General features: G+C 40.4%; 1 protein-coding gene across 3 annotated transcripts in view; it reads left to right on the top strand.

Annotated features, from left to right (window-relative positions):
- COPS2 (COP9 signalosome subunit 2) overlaps nt 1-20921 on the top strand; it is a 36872-nt gene that overhangs the window by 3269 nt on the left and 12682 nt on the right. For 2 of the 3 annotated variants that reach the window (XM_038418658.2, XM_038418659.2), the window contains exons 2-4: nt 13654-13767; nt 14982-15059; nt 20124-20249. In XM_038418658.2, the coding sequence (XP_038274586.1) occupies nt 13654-13767; nt 14982-15059; nt 20124-20249 (318 nt within the window). Of the gene's footprint in view, nt 1-2757; nt 2777-13653; nt 13768-14981; nt 15060-20123; nt 20250-20921 lie in introns of those variants that run through there. The other variant, XM_043494029.1, reaches the window with a different exon arrangement.

The following is a 20921-nucleotide window of genomic DNA, read 5'->3' as shown; positions in this document are numbered from 1 at the left end:
GGAGAGCTTCTTCCATTGGTGAAGTTAATACACCTCTGGGAGAGGTGGTAGTTGTTTTGGTGGGAGAAACCCTCCTGTCCGCATAGTGCTGTCTACAGCGGGGGTTAGGTCGGTGTAACTGTGTTTCTCAGGGCTGTGGATATTCATACCCCTGAGCAGTGTAGTTATACTGATGTAAGTTTATAGTGTAGACCTGGCCTGAGTGAGTGGTGAAATCAGTGTTTACTAGGCCAAAAAAGTAAGGTGAAGTGAGTGTAACTTGTTTGAGGTGCCAACAGTTTTAACAGACTTTGTAAAAAAAAAAAAAAATAGAACAGTTACACCCTCCTTAACAGATTTTGATCTACTAGGTATATAGAGTTGGGGAATCGCATCTTATCTCTGATGTATCCAAATGGTGTGCACTTTCCTAGAACTGGAATATGTATATTCCAAAGTCTCTGCTTCTTCCAAGTTTCCCATCTTGAGTTTTTTATCAAGCTGGTAATATCACTTTGGTAATTATTGTGATAAACAGATATGGGGTTATCATTTTGTAATATTATAAAATCATAGTTTGCTATTTCTGCTTAGCTTTTCATTGTCTTAATGGTCAAACTTTCTGTATATAAATGTTTTATGACATTCATAGATAGATGTAGTTATATCTGTTTGAAGTGCTAGCTTTGATTATAACATGTATTATTCCATTTTATGACTTAATAAATAAGACTATAATTACTTGTCACTATGGAAAGCATTATATCTTAAGTCCTCTCAAAGTCTGCCTTGATGGTGTTTGGTCCCTTGTTTGAAATTTAATCAGTGGTCTCAGTCCAGTTCCTAATAAAGAGTTGCCCATGTCGGGGAGTGGGTAGAATCACAACTGCCCTCCTTTTTGGGAGTTGGTTTAGAATAGACATGGAGTCTGAATTTTATCCTTGTCTGGGAGTGATCTTTCCATGCACTATGATGTTGTCATGTGGGAAAACTTGTATTGGCAGTACTGCCAACACATCTGTGGGGGCTTGTTTGGTTTTGTTATAAATAGAGAACGGTATAGGCAGATGATATTATCTGTAACTCTAAATTAACTTTTAAAAATTGGGAGGCCGGGAGCCAAATCTGTTAGCTGTGCAATTGGACTATATTGCATTAAAGATTTATTTTGTAGGATACATTTTTTTAATTTGAATGTTGGAGAGAGACAAAAATACTCAAGAAAAGGGAGAGTTTATCAGGAAACAGATTCAGTACTCCATATTTCTCTGCCTTTTTCCTGGAGTATTCCAGGTATCCAACAAGACCTAGAACCCTGTTTCTTGACACTCAGTTTCACAACAGCAGCTTGTTCCTGAATAGAGACATATAGTATCTAATTGGTATGTTCTGCCAGAAATCCACCCATGAAGCCCAGGAGGTTGGTAATAGATTTCAAATGCTTTTATGATCTTAGTGTGTGTGTTAAAAATGATTGATTTGCTAGTATGCTTCACAGCAGGACACAAGTGCCTTCTGCTGTCTAAGATAAAGGTTTTCAGATGCTGTCCAAATATCTAGGACTTCATGGTTATTCATGTATGGGAACCTAATGGATTAAAAACGTTTTGTTCTTTTTATTTTTGTCTAGGCCTTAAAAAATTGGTCTTGGAATCAGATGTTTGTTTGAGGAGTAGCATTCTGAATTAAATTCTCATTCACTCAATATGATACTCTATCATTGTACTTGCGTCAGATTGTATCAAATAACTCTAACTGCATGGTATGTCAATTGCTCTTCATATCCAATGCAGTTTTTTGCTGTATGCATCTTACCATATGCAAAACTTGGATTTTGCAAAATTTTGCAAAAAAAGTTCATTTTCAGAGAGAAATTCTCTCTCTCGTAACGTTATCAGAAATCTGTTTTGTGTTCTCACTTCGCTAATTGAACCCTTTTACCACTGATCTAGTAAGGTAGTCTTTCTTGCCATGTATGTGTTTAAACTGTGTCTTGAAATGAAACTTATTTTTCATTAAACCTAATGGAAACATTAAACATTAAAACTTTTTGAGTTTTGGGGCGAAATGTTTAAAGGAAGGACTGCCACCCTCCCTCCAAAAGAAAGGGGAAACAAAAATATGATATAGTTAAAAGTGAGGCTATACTAACCCTTGCAATGAAATAATTTAGAACTTTTAAAACAAGTTCATGGGGATTTTTTTTTAAAGAACCATCTTAAAATCTAATCTCTTTCAAAAACTGAGTTTTAAAATAACTTCAGGTGTGTGTGTGTTTGTGTGTGTGTATAATATATATATGTGTATATATAAACTCATACTACTGAGTCTCCCTGCTAATTGTGATGATAAAACAAAAACAATTTTCATTGTTTTGTGTAGAGAAACAAGATGCTGTAAATGCACAAAATTGGCAAATTGATTTTTTCTCCTTTTCCACATATAATAAACCTAGTTATTAAAATATTAATTTCTATGTAATACTGTGTGTGTGTGTGTGTATGTATGTATGTATGTGTGTGTATATATATATATATATATATATATATATATATATATATATATTTAAGTTGACAGTGTCCCTTTTGATTGATGTACTACATTGTACTGCTATAGGCTGTTACGATCTCGGCTAATTTCACTTATATGATGTGATTCAGCTTTATAACAGCCTTGGTGTAGACTTGGATTTTAAGATGACTAAGGGTTAGCAAATGGTCTTTAGAGTTACACTCTATTTAACTTTGCTTCAGTCTTGACTCTGACTGCCCATTGGGAATAGACTTGCTCATACTGGGTGAGTCAGTGCTGTTCATCTGTAAATGTCTTTATAGGAATATTTTAAAATAAGCTCTGGATCTGCATTCTTTTGTCTGGTATTTTACTTCCCAGGTGAAGGAGAGGATTGGTATTGAGGTGATGGGGAAGAAATTCCACTTGGAAAGGATTATTTACAATCAGTGTATATGTAGCAATCAGCTAATATACCTACAGTCTACTTAACCCGTTGTCCTTTCCTGTTCAGCCCATACTATAAAATTACCCAGACGTATAGGATAGCGCTAAAGAAAACATTGTGTCCTGCAATATGAAAGTGCATAAATGTTAAGGATAGGTATACTAAGAAATAAAGCTTATTCATTTTCTTGCAGCATTTTGCAAGTGTTTCACACATTTGGTTTCCAAGGACCAGGCTTAGTTCAGGAGTACCTAATGTGGTTCAATGTGAATTCAAACACTGGAGTAGTACACTTCTCCTGCAAGGATTCCTGTGGCCTGTTCGGACAACATACTGCCTTATGCCTCAGAGCAAAGTCCTGTGGTGGTTCTCTATGTGCTAGTGTACATCTGGAATTTCAAGGAAGGGCCAATGAGACTGACAGTACACTGATCTGCCCGCTTTTTGTACCCATCTGGGGAAGCCACAAGTCCACATGGTCAAGGGTTGGCCCAGGTATGAGAAAGGTGTGCCCTGGCCTTAGGGGGATTCCTTTTCCACAGGCTGTGCACTGTGGCCAAGATTTGGAGATAAGCAGTCACATCCTCTTTGTTTCAGGCTGTCTTTATATAGATTCAGAAAGACAGTTTCATAGATGTGAATCAGTACTGTGCTGTCTTTGTAAACATAAGAGCTATATTTTGTTGAAAATTAATGCTTAAATTCTACTGAAACTGATGGGTAAATGTCCCAGTAGCCCCGGAAAGTTGCCTACTTTGCATTGACAAGTGGTTGAATGGATTTCTCTTTCTTTTTATAGAAAACAATTGACATTTTAAATGTCCCAGTCTTTAGTCTTCATTATTGCCATGATTTTAAATGTATGTATTTCATTTAAAAAAAAACAACAACAAAACCCTACATTAAAAGTAGTTGTAAAGTCATGCACTCCTAAATTAGGAAGTGCCAGAATTAAGATGACTCTTGTGACCTTAATTTGGCCCCCTTGTGCATATGCACTATAATAGTTTTCTTTACGTGATCACATACTATTATTTTCAAAGAGAACTGCCTCAATTCAGGGCACAGGATGGGCAGTCCTCACTGAATGGGTGTCCAAGATTTTATTTTATCCTCCTTCATTATACTTTATTTACTGTACACCCTGCTTGGAATACAGAATTATTAATTTTCACGGCACTCATTACTATAGTATCTTAATGCTTTGTGAACTTTAAGGGATTTATCTTCACAACATCCCAGTGAGGTAAAATGGTGGTATCCCTCTTTTACAGATGAGGAATTAAGGCATTGAGAAATTGTTAGACTTTGTGTACCCAATTTGAGTGCCCGTCAGCTGGAGTTCATCTACCAGTCACGGCTAGGGTCTGATATATTTACTCAGAGTATTTACATTTTATACCATTTTATACGTTCAGAATAGAACTTCCATCAACTTCATTAGCAGTTGTGATTGGTGAGCACTTGTACAAATCAGGCCCCAGGTCCCTCATATTGGGCACTCGGAAAATGAGGAACACAGAGTTAGTGGCCGCCTGTGAAAAGTTGTTTTAAGTGATCTGCCTAGCATCACACGCTAACTCTGTGACACAGACTGGGATAGAATCCATTTCCCCAAGATGGCATTGAACTGTCCTAAACTGGAGACAATCCTTCCTCTCTCCCCCTTTCCCCCAATCCCCTACCACTTACAATATAAAACCTTGATTCATTTCTTGAACACTATCAGTCCTGTGCATTGACTGACCCAGGGATCTTCTGGAGAAAATAGTATGTGATCCTGTGATTAAAGACTATCCAAATGCATACACTTAAAGGGTCTGGGTTAAGGCTGCATACACAGTTTTAATTCTGGTATTTCTTAATTTGTGAATGCTAGACTTTGCGAAATTAACTTTCTTTTAATGTAGTGGTTTTTGTGTATGACTTCCTAAATTAAAAAGAAAAACAAATGTAATCATATGGAACCATATTGACCTTCATGTGGGCACCAGCATGATTAAAACCTTTGAATCTATACCATGGCCATAGACCTCTGCCATTTGAGCTGACAAAGAAAGGGGTGCGTGCGTGCACAGTCACTGGAGATTTTTGCCTTAATGGTATCTGTAGGATTGGCTGCATTCATGCATTGGTAACTTAGACACCGCTGACACTATCCCCCTCGGTTCCTTCTTACTGCCTGTGATGGTTGGTCAGAGTGCCTGGTCTTGCATTGCAAGTATGTTAGCGGTTCTTTATTGTCTATCTTCTTTTAGTTAGCCATTAAGTTAAGTGTTAGGTTAGTTTTCAGAGTAGCAGCTGTGTTATATTCTGAATAGCTGTATTCGCAAAAAGAATAAGGAGGACTTGTGGCACTTTAGAGACTAACAAATTTATTTGAGCATAAGCTTTCGTGTCTGAATGCATCCGATGAAGTGAACTGTAGCTCACAAAAGCTTGTGCTCAAATAAATTTGTTAGTCTCTAAGGTGCCACAAGTCCTCCTTTTCTGTTAGGTTAGTGTGGTAGTTAGAGTCCTGGCTGGGACTTCACCCTGGAGTGGGGCATGCCCCGTTCTCCCAACTTCAGACCATGCTCATCATGCAGCAGGCCGATGCCTATTTGTGACCTACGTGACAGCTGTGTGAAGTGCTTGGGGGAGTCCCATAGAAAGGTCAAGTGCAGCATCTGGAAAAAATTTCACCCTAGAACCCAGAAGGAGCAGGATATCCATTTGAGTGCCCTCCTGATAGAGGCTGTGCTTCGTCCTGTGTCAGAGCCCTCCTGCTTGGACCCCACGCCGAACACCTTGACATCTGTGCGGAGCGCGCCACTGTCACCGGGCTCTGCCCGGTACCATTCCTCTTCACTGGTGCCTAAGAAGTGGCAAAAGAAGAAGAAGCCCCCTGGCACCAGGGGGGAAAGGGGCTTCAGGCAAAGGACCTATGTCAGGCCATGTGCCTGCCTCGGGGCTTCATGGGGGTACTGCTGTGGTCAGACCCTCCCAGCCTGATCAGGGATCCACCTCTGACCCCGGGGAGCGTCAGGGGACCCTGGCTTCTCCCAGGATCCTCATTGTCCGAAGCAGCCCCAGCGGCTAAGGAACAAGCAAGCCAACCGGCACTGCAGTTTGTGCACCAGGCCCCAGACTTGCTAAGACCTCAACACCTAAGGGCAAGTCGGTCATGGGACTGCCCCATAAGATAGTGGAGCACCCTCAGTTCCTGGATTGCAGGGGTAGATCCCCATCTCTGGGCCTAGGACTCCGGCACCGTACCCTCGGTCTCTGATCAGAAGGCCCAGGTCTCCGACGCCACACGCTCTCCCTATGAGGAATGGGACACCAGAGTCGAGGCACCAGTCCCCGTGCCCCCAGTACCAGCAAGCTTCTGCCAAACATCGCTGCAGCGTAGGTCACCTTCGCCTAGACGGTCTTCCAGACATCAGTCCCCACCGGGACAGGATCGCTCCCCATCATGGCACCGGTCTCCACCTCCTTGGTACCACTCGTCAGGCAGGCACTGATCCTTGCCCTCATATCACCGATTGCTGTCCAGGGTCATTCAGCAGACTCAGACCTCAGTGGCCCCAACCTGGTCGCCAGAAGGGCAGTGGTCTAAGTCGGACTGGGAACTCAGCCCCTCGCCAAGGAGAAGTGACTTGCTGCCGACCTGCTAGGCCAGTGTGGCATCTGCAGTAGCGGCGTGGCAGCTCAATGGCCATACTGAAACCCATGGGGCGTGCTTGTAATGCTGGTCCCATATTCCCACCAGTCTTCCCTGACCATCTCTGGCACTGCCAGCACTGGAGTCAGAACATAGCACCGAATCCAACATGGGGACAATGCAGCAGGCTCCAACACCTACGGAGCTGTCCCCGGAGAAGGAAGGGGACAGCTTCCCCGACAGTGTAGTTTGTCGTTGTTTCCGGATAAAGCGGTGAGTCCCAAACGATCAGTCCCCCCCAATGATTTCAAGGGGCACCAGGCCTTCCTTAAAAGGGCGGCTACCAATTTGAACTTAAAAATTGAGGAATCTGTGGACCTCTTTAATGTTGTATCCTCCTCCACCCTGGCCCAGGTCGTGCTGTCCATCTATCCATCCAGGGGTCCTTAAGATCGCTAAATCGCTGTGGCAGACCCTCTCTTCCATTCCATCTACTTCTAAGAAGGCAGAAAAGAAGTTTTACGTCCCTGAAAAAGGGTTCGACTATTTGTACACACGCTCTCCAGCAGAGTCACCGGTCGTGTCTGCTGTTCATGAAAGGGACAGGCAGCGCCAAGTCAGTGGCACATCAAAAAACAAAGATTTCAAGAGACTGGATTTGTTTGGTAGGAAAGTTAATTCGACGGCCAGCTTGCAATATCGGGTGTCTAACCACCTGCCCCTGTTAGACAGGTACAATTTTAATCAGTAGGACTCCCATAGCAAATTCAAGGAGGCCCTCCCACAGAACCAAGCCCAGGAGTTTGCCGCTTTGGTGGACAAAGGCATAGCGGTAGTAAGAGGGGCCCTCCAGATGGCTTGAGGCGCTACAGACTCAGTGGCCAGGGTGGTCGCCTCAACAGTGACCATGAAGAGCAGCTTCCGGCTGCAGTCCTCTGGGTTATCCCGGAAGATGCAGGCCACCATTCAGGACCTCCCATTTGATGGGGTGGGGATCTTCTCTGAGCTCAAGGACTCAAGGCTCCACAGCCTTAAAGACTCCCGTGCCACCCTCCGCTTCTTGGGCTTCATACCCCTCAGCAGGAAAGGAAGCAGTTCTGTCCTCCGCCTCCCCAGTCTAGGTCCTGGGGGACTACCCGGCTGAGCACCTACATGAGAAAGGATAGAGACAAGGGGTGTAAGCGATGACACCCATCGTCTTCCCATTTGTCTGGCCCTTCCAGGACCCAAGGAGGCCAGAAGAAGACATTTTGAGGATGCACTCAAGGACGGTGCCCCAGTCACTTCCCGGGATCCACCCGCTCACTCTTTCCTTGATCACCTGTGCCCCTTCCGGTTGGCTTGGTCTCAGCTGACCTTGGACCACTGGATGCCTGAAGTACTATCTTCAGGTTACATCCAGCATCAGTTTGGAGGGAGTTCGTTTCGAGGCTCCATCCACATCGGTGACCCTCGTCTCCGATGTCTTGGACCTGGAGTGGGTGATCTCAGTATGCAAGGCCATTGGTCGAATCTCCATTGCTCCCTACACATTGTGAGGGAGCTCAGAGTGGATCATCTGGCCTGCGAAGCCTTCTTACCTCACATAGAAAGTACGGTGGCCCAGGTCCTGATGGACAATATAGCAGCTATGTTCTATATCAACAACCTTTTGTAACTGTTGTTTTTCGAGATGTGTTGCTCATGTCCATTCCATTACCCACCTTCCTACCCCTCTGTCAGAGTTGAAAGGCAAGAAGGAACTGAGAGGGCTTAGGGTCAGTGGTGCCTAATATACCATAGCATGAGTGCGACACTCAAGGGAGCGCCACAGTTAACCCTACAGCCACTGCCAAGGCAAAAACCTCCAATGACTGTGCATATGGGTACGCGCACACACCTAGAATGCAATGGACATGAGCAACAGTTATGAAAGGTAGGTAACTGTTTTTTCTTCTTTGAGTGCTTGCTCACGTAGATTCCATTCTAAGTGACTCGCAAGCAGTATCTTTGGAGGTAGGCTCGGAGTTCACTGTCTAGGCAGGGGTAGTCTATTTTTTGTCAAGGTCCAAATTTATTGATCAAAGGTATAGTCAAGGTCCAGTCTCCAGAGATGATGATGATAATAATAAAATACCCCAACAGTAATGATAATAAGTAATGAAAAGATTTCTGGGTCCGTTTGGAATTTCTCATGCCCCACCAACTTTTGAGATAGCTGGATGTTTCACTACACACCATAGCCCAACACTTGTCAGTACAACCAAATTAACAAATTATGATGATTGTGCTTAATTGATCAGCATTGAAATTGTTAATGTTGGCATTTTAATTGAGATTAGTTATTTGCATGTGTGAGCTTTTGTTTCCGGTTGTCTAAAAACTCAGGCAGATATTCTGGCCTCAGTTAACATTTGCATCACATTTTTAAGGTTTTCTTCACAGTTATGAGGGCTGAAGACTTAAACTAAAATTTCATTTTAAAATAATCTAGCACAGTTACTGAAATTTAAAAAAACCCCACAATTATGTGACCATTTGTGTCTGCATAATCTCTCTAGACCTGGGTATGATGAGATGCTTATTGCTTGGAATTATATCACATACAAGCCGTGGGTGAGTCTTATGGGTTCTTAATGGATCTGACTTACTACCTTCTCATAGAAGACAACAGGAGACATGGAGAACATTCTGTTCAGAGGTGTCTTGCACAGGATATAGCTAGGTTAATTCACATTGTAATATTTTGAATTCACCTCTGGGCATAAAATTGTATGTCTGTATTTTCACCAAAAAACCCCCCACAACCTTTTAGATGAGGGAAAAGTTCCTTCTCATCTCCTTCCCTCCCCTCCCCCAAATTGAAGTCCCTATGTAAATATGCTCCTCTGGCACAATGGAACTCCCACAAAAAAGTAAAGCTTGTTTGAGTGGGAGACGGACCTTTCTCTGCAGGCAGTGTGAGACTATGGAATTAACTCTCCGAAGAGCTAAGAACCATCACAGCCCTTACCATTTTCTGCTCCACAGGTAAGGCACATTTCTTTGATCTTGCCTTCTCTATCGCAAACACAGCAACAGGTTTATTTATATTAAAAATAATAATTTAAAAACCCTACCAAAACAAGATATTTCTCCTGGGAACAAGCAACACTTGTCAAGTTGCTTAATGCACTGTTGGAAGTTGCTCAGATATTATAGCGATGAATGCTGTATAAAAACCTAGATAGAATAGAAAATATGTACTAATGTCAGAAAAGGAGTTTGTTCAGTATATGTAATCAGTTAATTGATCTTCCCCTCCTTATCAATAATAGATTTTTTTTAATTTGCCATATTATTTCTATATGAATTGCAAATCATAGATCTGTATGCCTCAGGAACAGGTAAGGGGACACTGAGCCTTTCTGTTGTGGGTTGCTTATTAAAATCCAACACAAATCTGTAAGGACTAGCAATTATGCTGGTCTACATCTAGTAAAATGAAGCATCTTGGATTAAACTGGTCAGTGTGTTTACATCACAAAATTCACTGTCACAGTTGATACCTAAGACCAACATGTCCCCACTCCTAGTGGTGGTGGTTTCCTGCATGTTGCAGTTGAGGAACACACTACACACTAGCCTGTCATTTGCTACTCATGCTGTACTTGTTCTGTGGATATATTTATTCAGATTTTTAACAATAACAAAAGAGAATGGCTGTCCAGAGCTTTAGGCACCCCGATGTTAGTTACAAAAATAAAATTCAGCAGCAGGTTACTGCCAACAGAACTTATCTCCCTTTAAAACACAAACATCCTCCCCCAATTGACTTCCCTTATGTAATCCTCAGCAGCAGCCCATTCAGATGGATGCATCCTGCAATGTGCCATGAAGGTCAGCAGACCAGGACTACTACAGATTGAGGGAGGTGGAGCTTGTTCTGGCGCAGAGGGCCTCTCACAGGGAATGCTCTGCCATAAGGTTCTTCTCTTTTACATTGAGAGGGATGTAGGTCAAGTGCCTCCACTGTGGCTGTATGGCACAAGGAGAGAGGCAGTTCCTCAAGCAGGAATGTCCAGCAATTTAGGGCTTTCTGGATAGACAGCAACACCTTATATTTGATCTAGAAATAGAGCAGTTCATTTTCCAGTGCTGTCAAACAGTAGTACTCAGAAAGCAATAAAATTCACTGACTGAGAAGAAAAACACACCTAGCTGTGGTAACATAGAACACTTCCCTGTGATCCATTTCAATGGCTCCATTAGGAGAAAAAATTATTTTAATTAGAAATGAACTGGAATGTAAGGAGATTTATTTGGTGCTATATATAAACATTTAAAAACAGTTGGGCTGGCTGTAAGTTTTGGTAATTTACCTATGGCTGCTTTCCTTATTTAAAAACTTAATTGTAAGCGTTCTGAAGCCTCTTCTTTTTTTTAAAAAAAAAAAAAAAGCATACATAGAAAGAGTTTGAATTTCTAGGAAAGAGAGAGCTGACTATAGACATTAAGCTTCTGTCTTTTGCCTGTTGTTTTTCCCCTTGTTTCCCTCCCCTTTCTTTTGAAGAACTTCATTAACACTGGTAACATGGTAGTGAACAAAATAATTAACATGGGGAAGGGAATAGAGGCAGTTACAGTGAGGGATGAGAAGTCCAACATTTTGCAAATTTAAAAAAAATGGATTTAAAAAAAGTATTGTTCATCTCACTGCAATGTACTGGTGAATGTCATTAGGGTTTAAACAGACAGTGTCAAGCAGTTTATCCTCAGCATTTAACCTCTGTGGAGGGAGAGATTGGATTCCAATTTTAAAATAAATTAAATATTTGCATAATATTTTTAAATCAGTTTTTTTGTTTTGATTTTGTCACAAACATTGTGCTAGTGTATAAGAAGCTGAAGGTAAAGCTGATTTAGCATATTGTCATCAGTAAAAACTGAATAGTATGTAAAAAGTAAGCAAATAGAATAACTGGAGAAAGAAAATTCTGTGTCTGCCAGTGCACGTTATGGGTGATTCCTTTGATTAAATTGTTCCTTGTCCAGACTCCTTCACTTCCTCCTTTCAGCAACTCTTGCACACTCCCAATTATTTCCTGTTTCTCAGCAAAGAAACAGCTGGGATCATCATCATGATTAATGTTTTCCTCCATGTGTTAGTGTGAATTTTCATGGCATAGAAAGGATAGGAATGTTCCCTTTGCACAAATCTCTTGTATCTTCCATTGCTGAATCATTCTAGTCTCTACTTGGACCGCAACTCATGCAGTATCTTGTGCATGGACAATAACTTTTTATTACTGACCTTGGCACAAAAAGTGGGAGTGTGCTAATAAAGTTTGCAGATGATACAAAGCTGGGAGGTATTGCCAATTCGGAGAAGGATCGGGATATTATACAGGAGGATCTGGATTACCTTGTAAACTGGAGTAATAGTAATAGGATGAAATTTAATAGTGAGAAGTGTAAGGTTATGCATTTAGGGATTAATAACAAGAATTTTAGTTATAAGTTGGGGACGCATCAATTAGAAATAACGGAAGAGGAGAAGGACCTTGGAGTATTGGTTGATCATAGGATGACTATGAGCTGCCAATGTGATATGGCTGTGAAAAAAGCTAATGCGGTTTTGGGATGCATCAGGAGAGGCATTTCCAGTAGGGATAAGGAGGTTTTAGTACCGTTATACAAGGCACTGGTGAGACCTCACCTAGAATACTGTGTGCAATTCTGGTCTCCCATGTTTAAAAAGGATGAATTCAAACTGGAGCAGGTACAGAGAAGGGCTACTAGGATGATCCGAGGAATGGAAAACTTGCCTTATGAAAGGAGACTTAAGGAGCTTGGCTTGTTTAGCCTAACTAAAAGAAGGTTGAGGGGAGATATGATTGCTCTCTATAAATATATCAGAGGGATAAATACAGGAGAGGGAGAGGAATTATTTCAGCTCAGCACCAATGTGGACACAAGAACAAATGGGTATAAACTGGCCACCAGGAAGTTTAGACTTGAAATCAGACGAAGGTTTTTAACCGTCAGAGGAGTGAAGTTTTGGAATAGCCTTCCAAGGGAAGCAGTGGGGGCAAAAGATCTATCTGGTTTTAAGATTCTACTCGATAAGTTTATGGAGGAGATGGTATGATGGGATAATGGGATTTTGGTAAGTAATTGATCTTTAAATATTCAGGGTAAATAGGCCAAATCTCCTGAGATGGGATATTAGATGGATGGGATCTGAGTCACTATAGAAAATTCTTTCCTGGGTATCTGGCTGGTGAATCTTGCCCATATGCTCAGGGTTTAGCTGATTGCCATATTTGGGGTCGGGAAGGAATTTTCCTCCAGGGCAGATTGGAGAGGCCCTGGAGGTTTTTCGCCTTCCTCTGTAGTATGGGGCATGGTTGACTTGAGGGAGGCTTCTCTGCTCCTTGAAGTATTTGAACCATGATTTAAGGACTTCAATAGCTCAGACATGGGTGAGGTTTTTCATAGGAGTGGGTGGGTGAGATTCTGTGGCCTGCGCTGTGCAGGAGGTCGGACTAGATGATCAGAATGGTCCCTTCTGACCTTAGTATCTATGAATAAGAATCTTGTAGCATCTTTTAGAAGAATTGCAGTTTGTCCAGAAAGAAAAGGAGTACTTGTGGCACCTTAGAGACTAACAAATTTATTAGAGCATAAGCTTTCGTGAGCTACAGCTCACTTTATCGGATGCATTCGATGAAGTGAGCTGTAACTCATGAAAGCTTATGCTCTAATAAATTTGTTAGTCTCTAAGGTGCCACAAGTACTCCTTTTCTTTTTGTGAATACAGACTAACACGGCTGATACTCTGAAGTTTGTCCAGAGTTTCTAACCACATCCTCTCCCTTCCTCTCTCTCCCCATCCCACCGCAAATAAATGTGCTAATAGGTTGATTCCCTTCCCCCCAGAGGTGGCTGAATTCTGGTGATGCTCTAGTGAGATGACAGGTTTCATATCAACCAAGATTGTTTTTATGTTTCAGTGTATTGAGCGATCTAAGTTTTGTGGAAGTGTATTGATTTACCTTCAGATATCAGTTTTCAGTGATAACATTTTGTTTTTTTTCCTAAATTGTAGGAATACTCTGAAGATAGTAACTCTGAGCCAAATGTGGATCTGGAAAATCAGTACTACAATTCCAAAGCATTAAAGGAGGATGATCCCAAAGCAGCATTGAGCAGTTTTCAGAAGGTTTTTAGTTTTTAAGTTATCCCTTTTATTTGTTTATGTTAATGCTATAACCCACAATTACATTTGATCTACTATGAAATAGTTTACTTGGATTCAAGTTATTGGTGTATTTGATATTAAAAATGCATTAATTCCCACTGATATTACCACATGAGGTTGTTTCCAGGAATTTTGAGAGAAACTTTTTGTAGTACTGTAACTTATTAGTGCAGATGGTAATAAGCTTTTATCAGACTTCTTGGCTCCCAGACTGTTTACACAATTATAAATACCATACCGAGAAAATATATTGTTCATTGTTTAGTGGCACAATGATTTTTTTAAAATTTTTGCGAAACTATTAATCCTTGCAAAACTGTTAATTTTAAATATTTTTTTTATTCAGTTAGCTTGTTTGTCAGCTGTAGAGACCATATCCAGTTGTCTCTTTCCTTAATTGAAAAACCATTTTCTTTACTCTTACATAATGCATTATATTGGTTACAATCCTGAGTAAAAGGCTTCAGGTGTGTAAATGCCAACTGACAGAATACCTGTAGAAGAGCTGTCATTCACATGACTTATAAATTCTCAGTATATGAGTACTGTCACCAGGAAGTGGTGTATTAGAGATAATCAGTAAAGGAAAAAACATTAGGCCTGTTGGGCTTCTTTATGGTGTATAAAGAAAGCCTCTAAAGAGATTTGTTTTGTTGGTGGCTTTTTTAAATTGGTGGTGGGAAAATACTTTTTTTGTTACACTAAATATTCATCTCTGGTCTAACCTGGAAGACTCTAAGATGACTGAAGAACTAATGAAATGATTACATCACAAAGTCGGAGTGAAATGTTGTGCAACTGAGAGAGGAAGGGATTTTTAGTCAGATTTTTTAAAAAGCGCTACTTTCTTGTGTTTTTGTTTAACTTCAGTGACTAACGTTTTTGAGTAACGAAGTCTTTGATAAAAATCCATCACCTTGCTCCATCAGTTAAGGTGTGTGAATTAACAACAGCCTGAGATCCCCGGCAAGTCCCCTAACATAATCAGGGATTATCAGAATTGATGTTCCTTTCTAAAGTAGAAAACCAGCAGGAAAAAACTTTCAGGCCTCTTTTTATACATTCATTAATTTTTTAAAAAGACACTAGCTCTTTTTTTTTTTTTTTTTTTAATCCCTTGCATGTCAGCTTTGTAAACATTGGGATTTTGATGAAGAATTATTTTTCTATTTCAGGTTTTGGAGCTTGAAGGTGAAAAAGGAGAATGGGGATTCAAAGCATTGAAACAGATGATTAAAATAAACTTTAAATTGGTAGGAGTTGCAGCTATCATTTTAAGAAATGCTAAATTGTATAAATATTGCATTGGTTCAGAGTTGATACTCTGAAACCAGTTTTTAAATTGTTGTCCTTTCCTTATTTTTATCTCCAAAATTACGTTTGAAAGAAAGCTAAAACAAAAAAAATAGTTCTCTAATAATCTCCACATAAGAAATCATAGTTGCCACAGGGAACTTATATGGTCATGATTAACATTAACCTCATGATTAAGAAGTTTTGAAAGTTAGACCCACTTTTCCCTATGCACCCATCCCAAGATGCTTGGATAGATTGCTTGTGTGTAAATACAGCTATTATGTATATTTACACCTTTTAAATAACATTGATGAGCTTGCCTTAAATTGACCAAACTCAGATTTTTCTAGAAAGCTGTGTGTGAGGGTATCTCAGGTTACAATCTGGAATTGGCACACCACTGTGCCCTCTTAATTCTCCAGGCTGGGCTGTGTCTCATAATGCTTTGCTTGTGACAAGCAGCAAACCCTCCAGGTGCTGTTATCATTCAGTACAACAGCATGTGGAGCCCCACACCCAGCTAGATTGCATGAATGCTCCTAGAGCCACTCCCAAATCACACACAGAAAGGCACCAGCAAGTCTCCCAAGCCTTGCACCCTGGGAATATACCATCTTGCTCTGGTCAGAAGCCTGACTATTGTAAGTTTATTATCCAGTCCACCCCTTCCTCAATGCAGAGAGGACACATTAGCCTTTGTAAATTGAGCTGAGCTTTCCCAAGCACTTCAACCAAAACACACTGTTTAGGTAAAATATAAAACAGATTTATTAACTGCAGAAAGAGAGATTTTAAATGTTTATCAGTGGTAGGCACAAAAGGTCAGAGATAGTTACCAAAGAAAATAAAAGGTAAGCACGCAGTCTAAATCTCAAACCTTATTAGACTAAGCAGTATTTGGGTCAAGCAGTTTTTCTCACCCATCTGGATGTTGCAGGTATGTTACGGTTCTTAATATACAGGCTTTCCCTTTAAACAGGGACCAGTCTTTGTATGCCCAGCATTCTTGTTGCTTCCAGGATAGGTGGGGGAGGAGAAAGGTAAAAGCATGATGCCACTGTCCCCTGTTTTATATCCTCAGTCCATGTGCCTAGAAAACACTAACCCAGACATGTCCTGGTGGGTTTTGCTGAGTGACAGAGTTGAGCAATCCCCCATTGTGTGATGCTTGCGCAGCCCTCTTGCAGCATTGTAAATCCCTTATCCCTGCTGATTAATAGTCATTTAACACCCTTCTGTTAGTGGATCTCCTCCTTTTGTTGTCACTGGAAAACTAGAAGTGGGCAACTCCCAAACTCACAACTAGGGCTGTAGATAAATTGCAGTTAACTCATTTAACTCATGCGATTAACTCAAAAAAATTAATGGCAGTTAATGGCAGTTTTAATCGCACTGTTAAACAATGGAATACCAGTTGAAATTTATTAAATATTTTTGGATGTTTTCTACATTGATTTCAGTTACAACACAGAATACAAAGTGTACAGTGCTCACCTTATATTATTTGTATTACAAATATTTGCACTGTAAAAATTACAAAAAAAATAGTATTTTTCAATTCACCTCATACAAGTATTGTAGTGCAACTTCTTTATTGTGAAAGTGCAACTTACAAATGTAGATTTTTTTGTTTGTTATGTAACTGCATTCGAAAACAAAACAATGTAAAACTTTAGAGCCTACAAGTCCACTCAGTCCTACTTCTTTTTCAGCCAATCGTTAAGAAAACAAGTTTGTTTACATTTACAGGAAATAATGCTGCCTGCTTCTTATTTACAATGTCACCTGAAAGTGAGAACAGGCGTTCATTCGCATGGCATTTTTGTAGCCAGCATTGCAAGGTGTTTACATGCCAGATATGTGAAAAGGTCATATACCCCTTCACGCTTCGGCTGACATTCCAGAGGACATGCTGATGATGGTCATTAAAAAAATAATGCATTAATTAAATTTGTGACTGAACTTCTTGGGGGAGAATTGTATGTCTCCTGCTCTGTTTTACCTGCATTCTGCCATATATTTCATGTTATAGGTCTTGGATGGTGACTCAGCACATGTTGTTCATTTTAAGAACATTTTCACTGCAGATTTGACAAAATGCAGAGAAGATACTAATGTGAGATTTCTAAAGATTGCTACAGCACTCAACCCAAGGTTTAAGAATCTGAAGTGCCTTCCAAAATCTGAGAGGGATGAGGTGTGGAGCATACTTTCAGAAGTCTTTAAAGGGCAACACTCCAATGCGGAAACTACCAGAATCTGAACCACCAAAAAAGAAAACCAACCTTCGGCTGGTGGCATCTGACTCAGATGATGAAAATGAACATGCGTCGGTCCACACTGCTTTGGATTGTTAATCGAGCAGAACCAGTCGTCAGCATGGCTGTGTGTCCTCTGGCATGGTGGTTGAAGCATGAACGGATATGTGAATCTTTAGTTCGTCTGGCACGTAAATATCTTGCGACACCAGGTACAATAGTGCCATGAGAACACCTGTTTTCACTTTCAGATGATATTGTAAACCAGAAGTGGGCAGCATTATCTCCTGCAAATCTAAACAAACTTGTTTGTCTGAGTGACTGGCTGAACAAGAAGTAGGACTGAATGGACTTGAAGGCTCTAAAGTTTTACATTGATTGATTGATTTTTGAATGCAGTTACAGTTTTGTACATAATTCTACATTTGTAAGTTCATCGTTCAGCAATACAAGATTGCACTACAGTACTTGTATTAGGTTTATTGAAAAATACTGTTTTGTTTTTACAGGGCAAATATTTGTAATAAAAAATAAATATAAAGTGATTACTGTAGACTTTATATTCTGTGTTGTAATTGGAAAAGGAGTACTAGTGGCACCTTAGAGACTAACAAATTTATTTGAGCATAAGCTTTCGTGAGCTACAGCTCACTTCATCGGATGCATCCGAAATGCATCCGATGAAGTGAGCTGTAGCTCACGAAAGCTTATGCTCAAATAAATTTTTTAGTCTCTAAGGTGCCACTAGCACTCCTTTTCTTTTTGCGAATACAGACTAACACGGCTGCTACTCTGAAACCTGTGTTGTAATTGAAATCAATATATTTGAAAATGCAGAAAACGTCTACAAATATTTAAATAAATGGCATTCTGTTATTGTTTAACAGTGCGATTAATTGTGATTAATTTTTTTAACTGCTTGACAGCTCTACTCACAACATATTTCAATAATAGCAATCCCTCAAAATCTCATAACTTCATACACACTACCAGTATACATATTTTGACAGAAGGAGTTGGGTTCAGCATACCGTGACCTTTCATATGATATCTTACATGGCATGCTTTGTATGAAATATAATTATATGAAAGGGGTGGATATGGGGTTTCCAGGGTGATGCTTTGAGTTAGAGTGCCACCTTGCAGTTTTGAAAATTTGTTTAAAGAAAAAAAATGGGCTGATGACATTTTACATATCAAGCTCAGCAAACAGAGAATTTTTAGAGTGTCTTATAAAGTTCAGTTTTTGATATGAATTACAAGTAGCTAACATGAAATATCTGTGACAGAATCCCCCCGGGTTGCAGCCTGGGACTGTGAGACCGCTGTGCCCCCTTAACTTTCCAGCCTGGGCTGTCTCTCATAATGCCTTGCTAGTGATTAGTAGAAAGCCCCTCCAGGTACTGTGATCACTCAGCACAACAGCATGTGGAGCCCCACACACCCAGCTAGATTGCATGAATGCTTCCGGAGCCACTCATGATACACACAGAGAAAGGCACCAGAGCCAAATCCTTCCAGCACTGTACCTCAGGAATATACAGTTTTGCACTGCTCAAGATGGGCAGTGCAGATTTATTAATTGGTTCACCAATTCAGCAATGGAAAGTGGTTGTACACCAACCTTTGCAACACCTGAGATTTGCCACACACTTCATACAAACTCACTGGTAAAGATAAACAGTTAAACAAATGTATTGACTATAAAAGAGAGATTTTAAGTGATAGGCGAAAAGTCAGAGTTAGTTACCAAAAGAAATAAAATATAATCAGGCAGTCTAAACTCTCAACCCTATTAGACAGGGCAACAACTAGATTAAGCAGGTTTTTCTCACGCCACTGGATATTGCATTCCTCAGTATACAGATTTCATCCTTGAAATCTGGGCCAGTCTCCTCTGTTGGAGTCCTGTCGTCTTCTCAGTGTCTTAGTTGCTTGCAGCATAGGTAGGGGCAGGAGAAGGGCCCAGTACGTGTCCTGTCTGTCTGTTCTATATCCTCAGTCCATGTGCTTGGAAAACACAAGTCCAGGCATGTCTGGGGACACTATTCAGTCTCCAAGCAAGGTTGAGCAATTCCCCCTAGTGTGGCCTCATGTAGATGAGTCATTGCAATGTAGCTCCCTTGCTGGATGATGGGTTGATACCCTGGGGGTGTTGCCTATTTTCCTTGCTGTTGCCTCTGGGGAGCTAATGTCTGTCTGATTCCCCAACTTGCAGCAAGTTTTAGTGACGCCATACAACATAATTGTCATAACTTCATATGCATTAATGATATACATATATGGATAGAGAAATTACTTTCAGCAGGTCATAATCTTCCCCCGATACCTTACAAAGCATGCTTTACATGTACGAGCACAATTACATAAAAACAGGGAATATGGAGGTTCCAGGACGCTTCCAAGGTATAGAATGTCACAACATCATTCACTATAATGTGTTGGTAGGAAATATGTATTTCTCACCAAATAATGTGGCCATGCTAATTGTCAAATAGACTTCTCTATTTAAACTTCTGTTCTGTGAAGATCCACTTAACTCACTTTTGACTGTGCCACTCATGAGTAATGTGGTCATCCTAAATAGGTGACAGAAAAATTAGAGCAATCACAGATGTGCAATCACAGACATGCATCACTGCATAGTCTCTCTACTGTAATGTTTTTGGGTTTTCTTTGCATATTTATAGATGTTAATATTTAATGGCAATGTTCAGTAAACAGTTTTTCATGATTATGAATTATATATGTTTTTCCTCACAGACTAACTTTCCCGAAATGATGAACAGATATAAACAGCTATTGACCTACATACGGAGTGCAGTTACAAGGAATTACTCTGAAAAATCCATCAATTCTATTCTTGATTATATCTCCACTTCCAAACAGGTTAGATTACCATTCCTTTAATGTTGGTGCTCCTCTTCCACCTATCCATTTTTTGCCTTTGGAAATCTGATTCTTGGTATAATTGGAGAACAGTTGTAATATTACATTTGTTACAGTATGATAAATATTGTTCCCCACAATTTATTGATCATATGTTAAAAAATAACATGTCTTTAATCTTGTGTAGATGACATTAAAGTTAAAGCAGGCTAGAAACTACTTAGTATCTCTTACCTGGGATTTCTATACAGCTAAATGTCACAAATGACATGTTTTTCAGCAAAGAGGCTACCACCATCAATAGGTTCTCAAATGTAATTTTTAAAAATAAGTCTGTATACTCATTAATTTCGCACTCAGATATGGTAAGAATTGTGCCTACCTTTCTGACTAGTAAAGTAAGCAGACTAGGGATATGGGACCAGATTCATGGCCAAGCTCTGCTCTCTTTGTGCTACTGGAGCAGAATAAAGAAAGAAGAAAGCTCCCCCAAGCTCCTAGCTGGGGATGCCCAACATGTGGAGAATCGCCAGCCCATAGAGTTGACTTCTGTGCCTTCCTCCCCTCCTGCAACACTTTGGAAGGGACAGATGAAGTGGCTGGAGTGTGATATACTCTGGCAGTTCCAAGCATGCCAGATCCTTAGGACCATACCGAGTTGGCAGTTTAGAG

The sequence above is a fragment of the Dermochelys coriacea genome, chromosome 10 (assembly GCF_009764565.3).
Source record: "Dermochelys coriacea isolate rDerCor1 chromosome 10, rDerCor1.pri.v4, whole genome shotgun sequence".
Lineage (NCBI taxonomy): Eukaryota > Metazoa > Chordata > Testudines > Dermochelyidae > Dermochelys > Dermochelys coriacea.
This window is presented reverse-complemented; position numbering and strand designations above follow the sequence as displayed.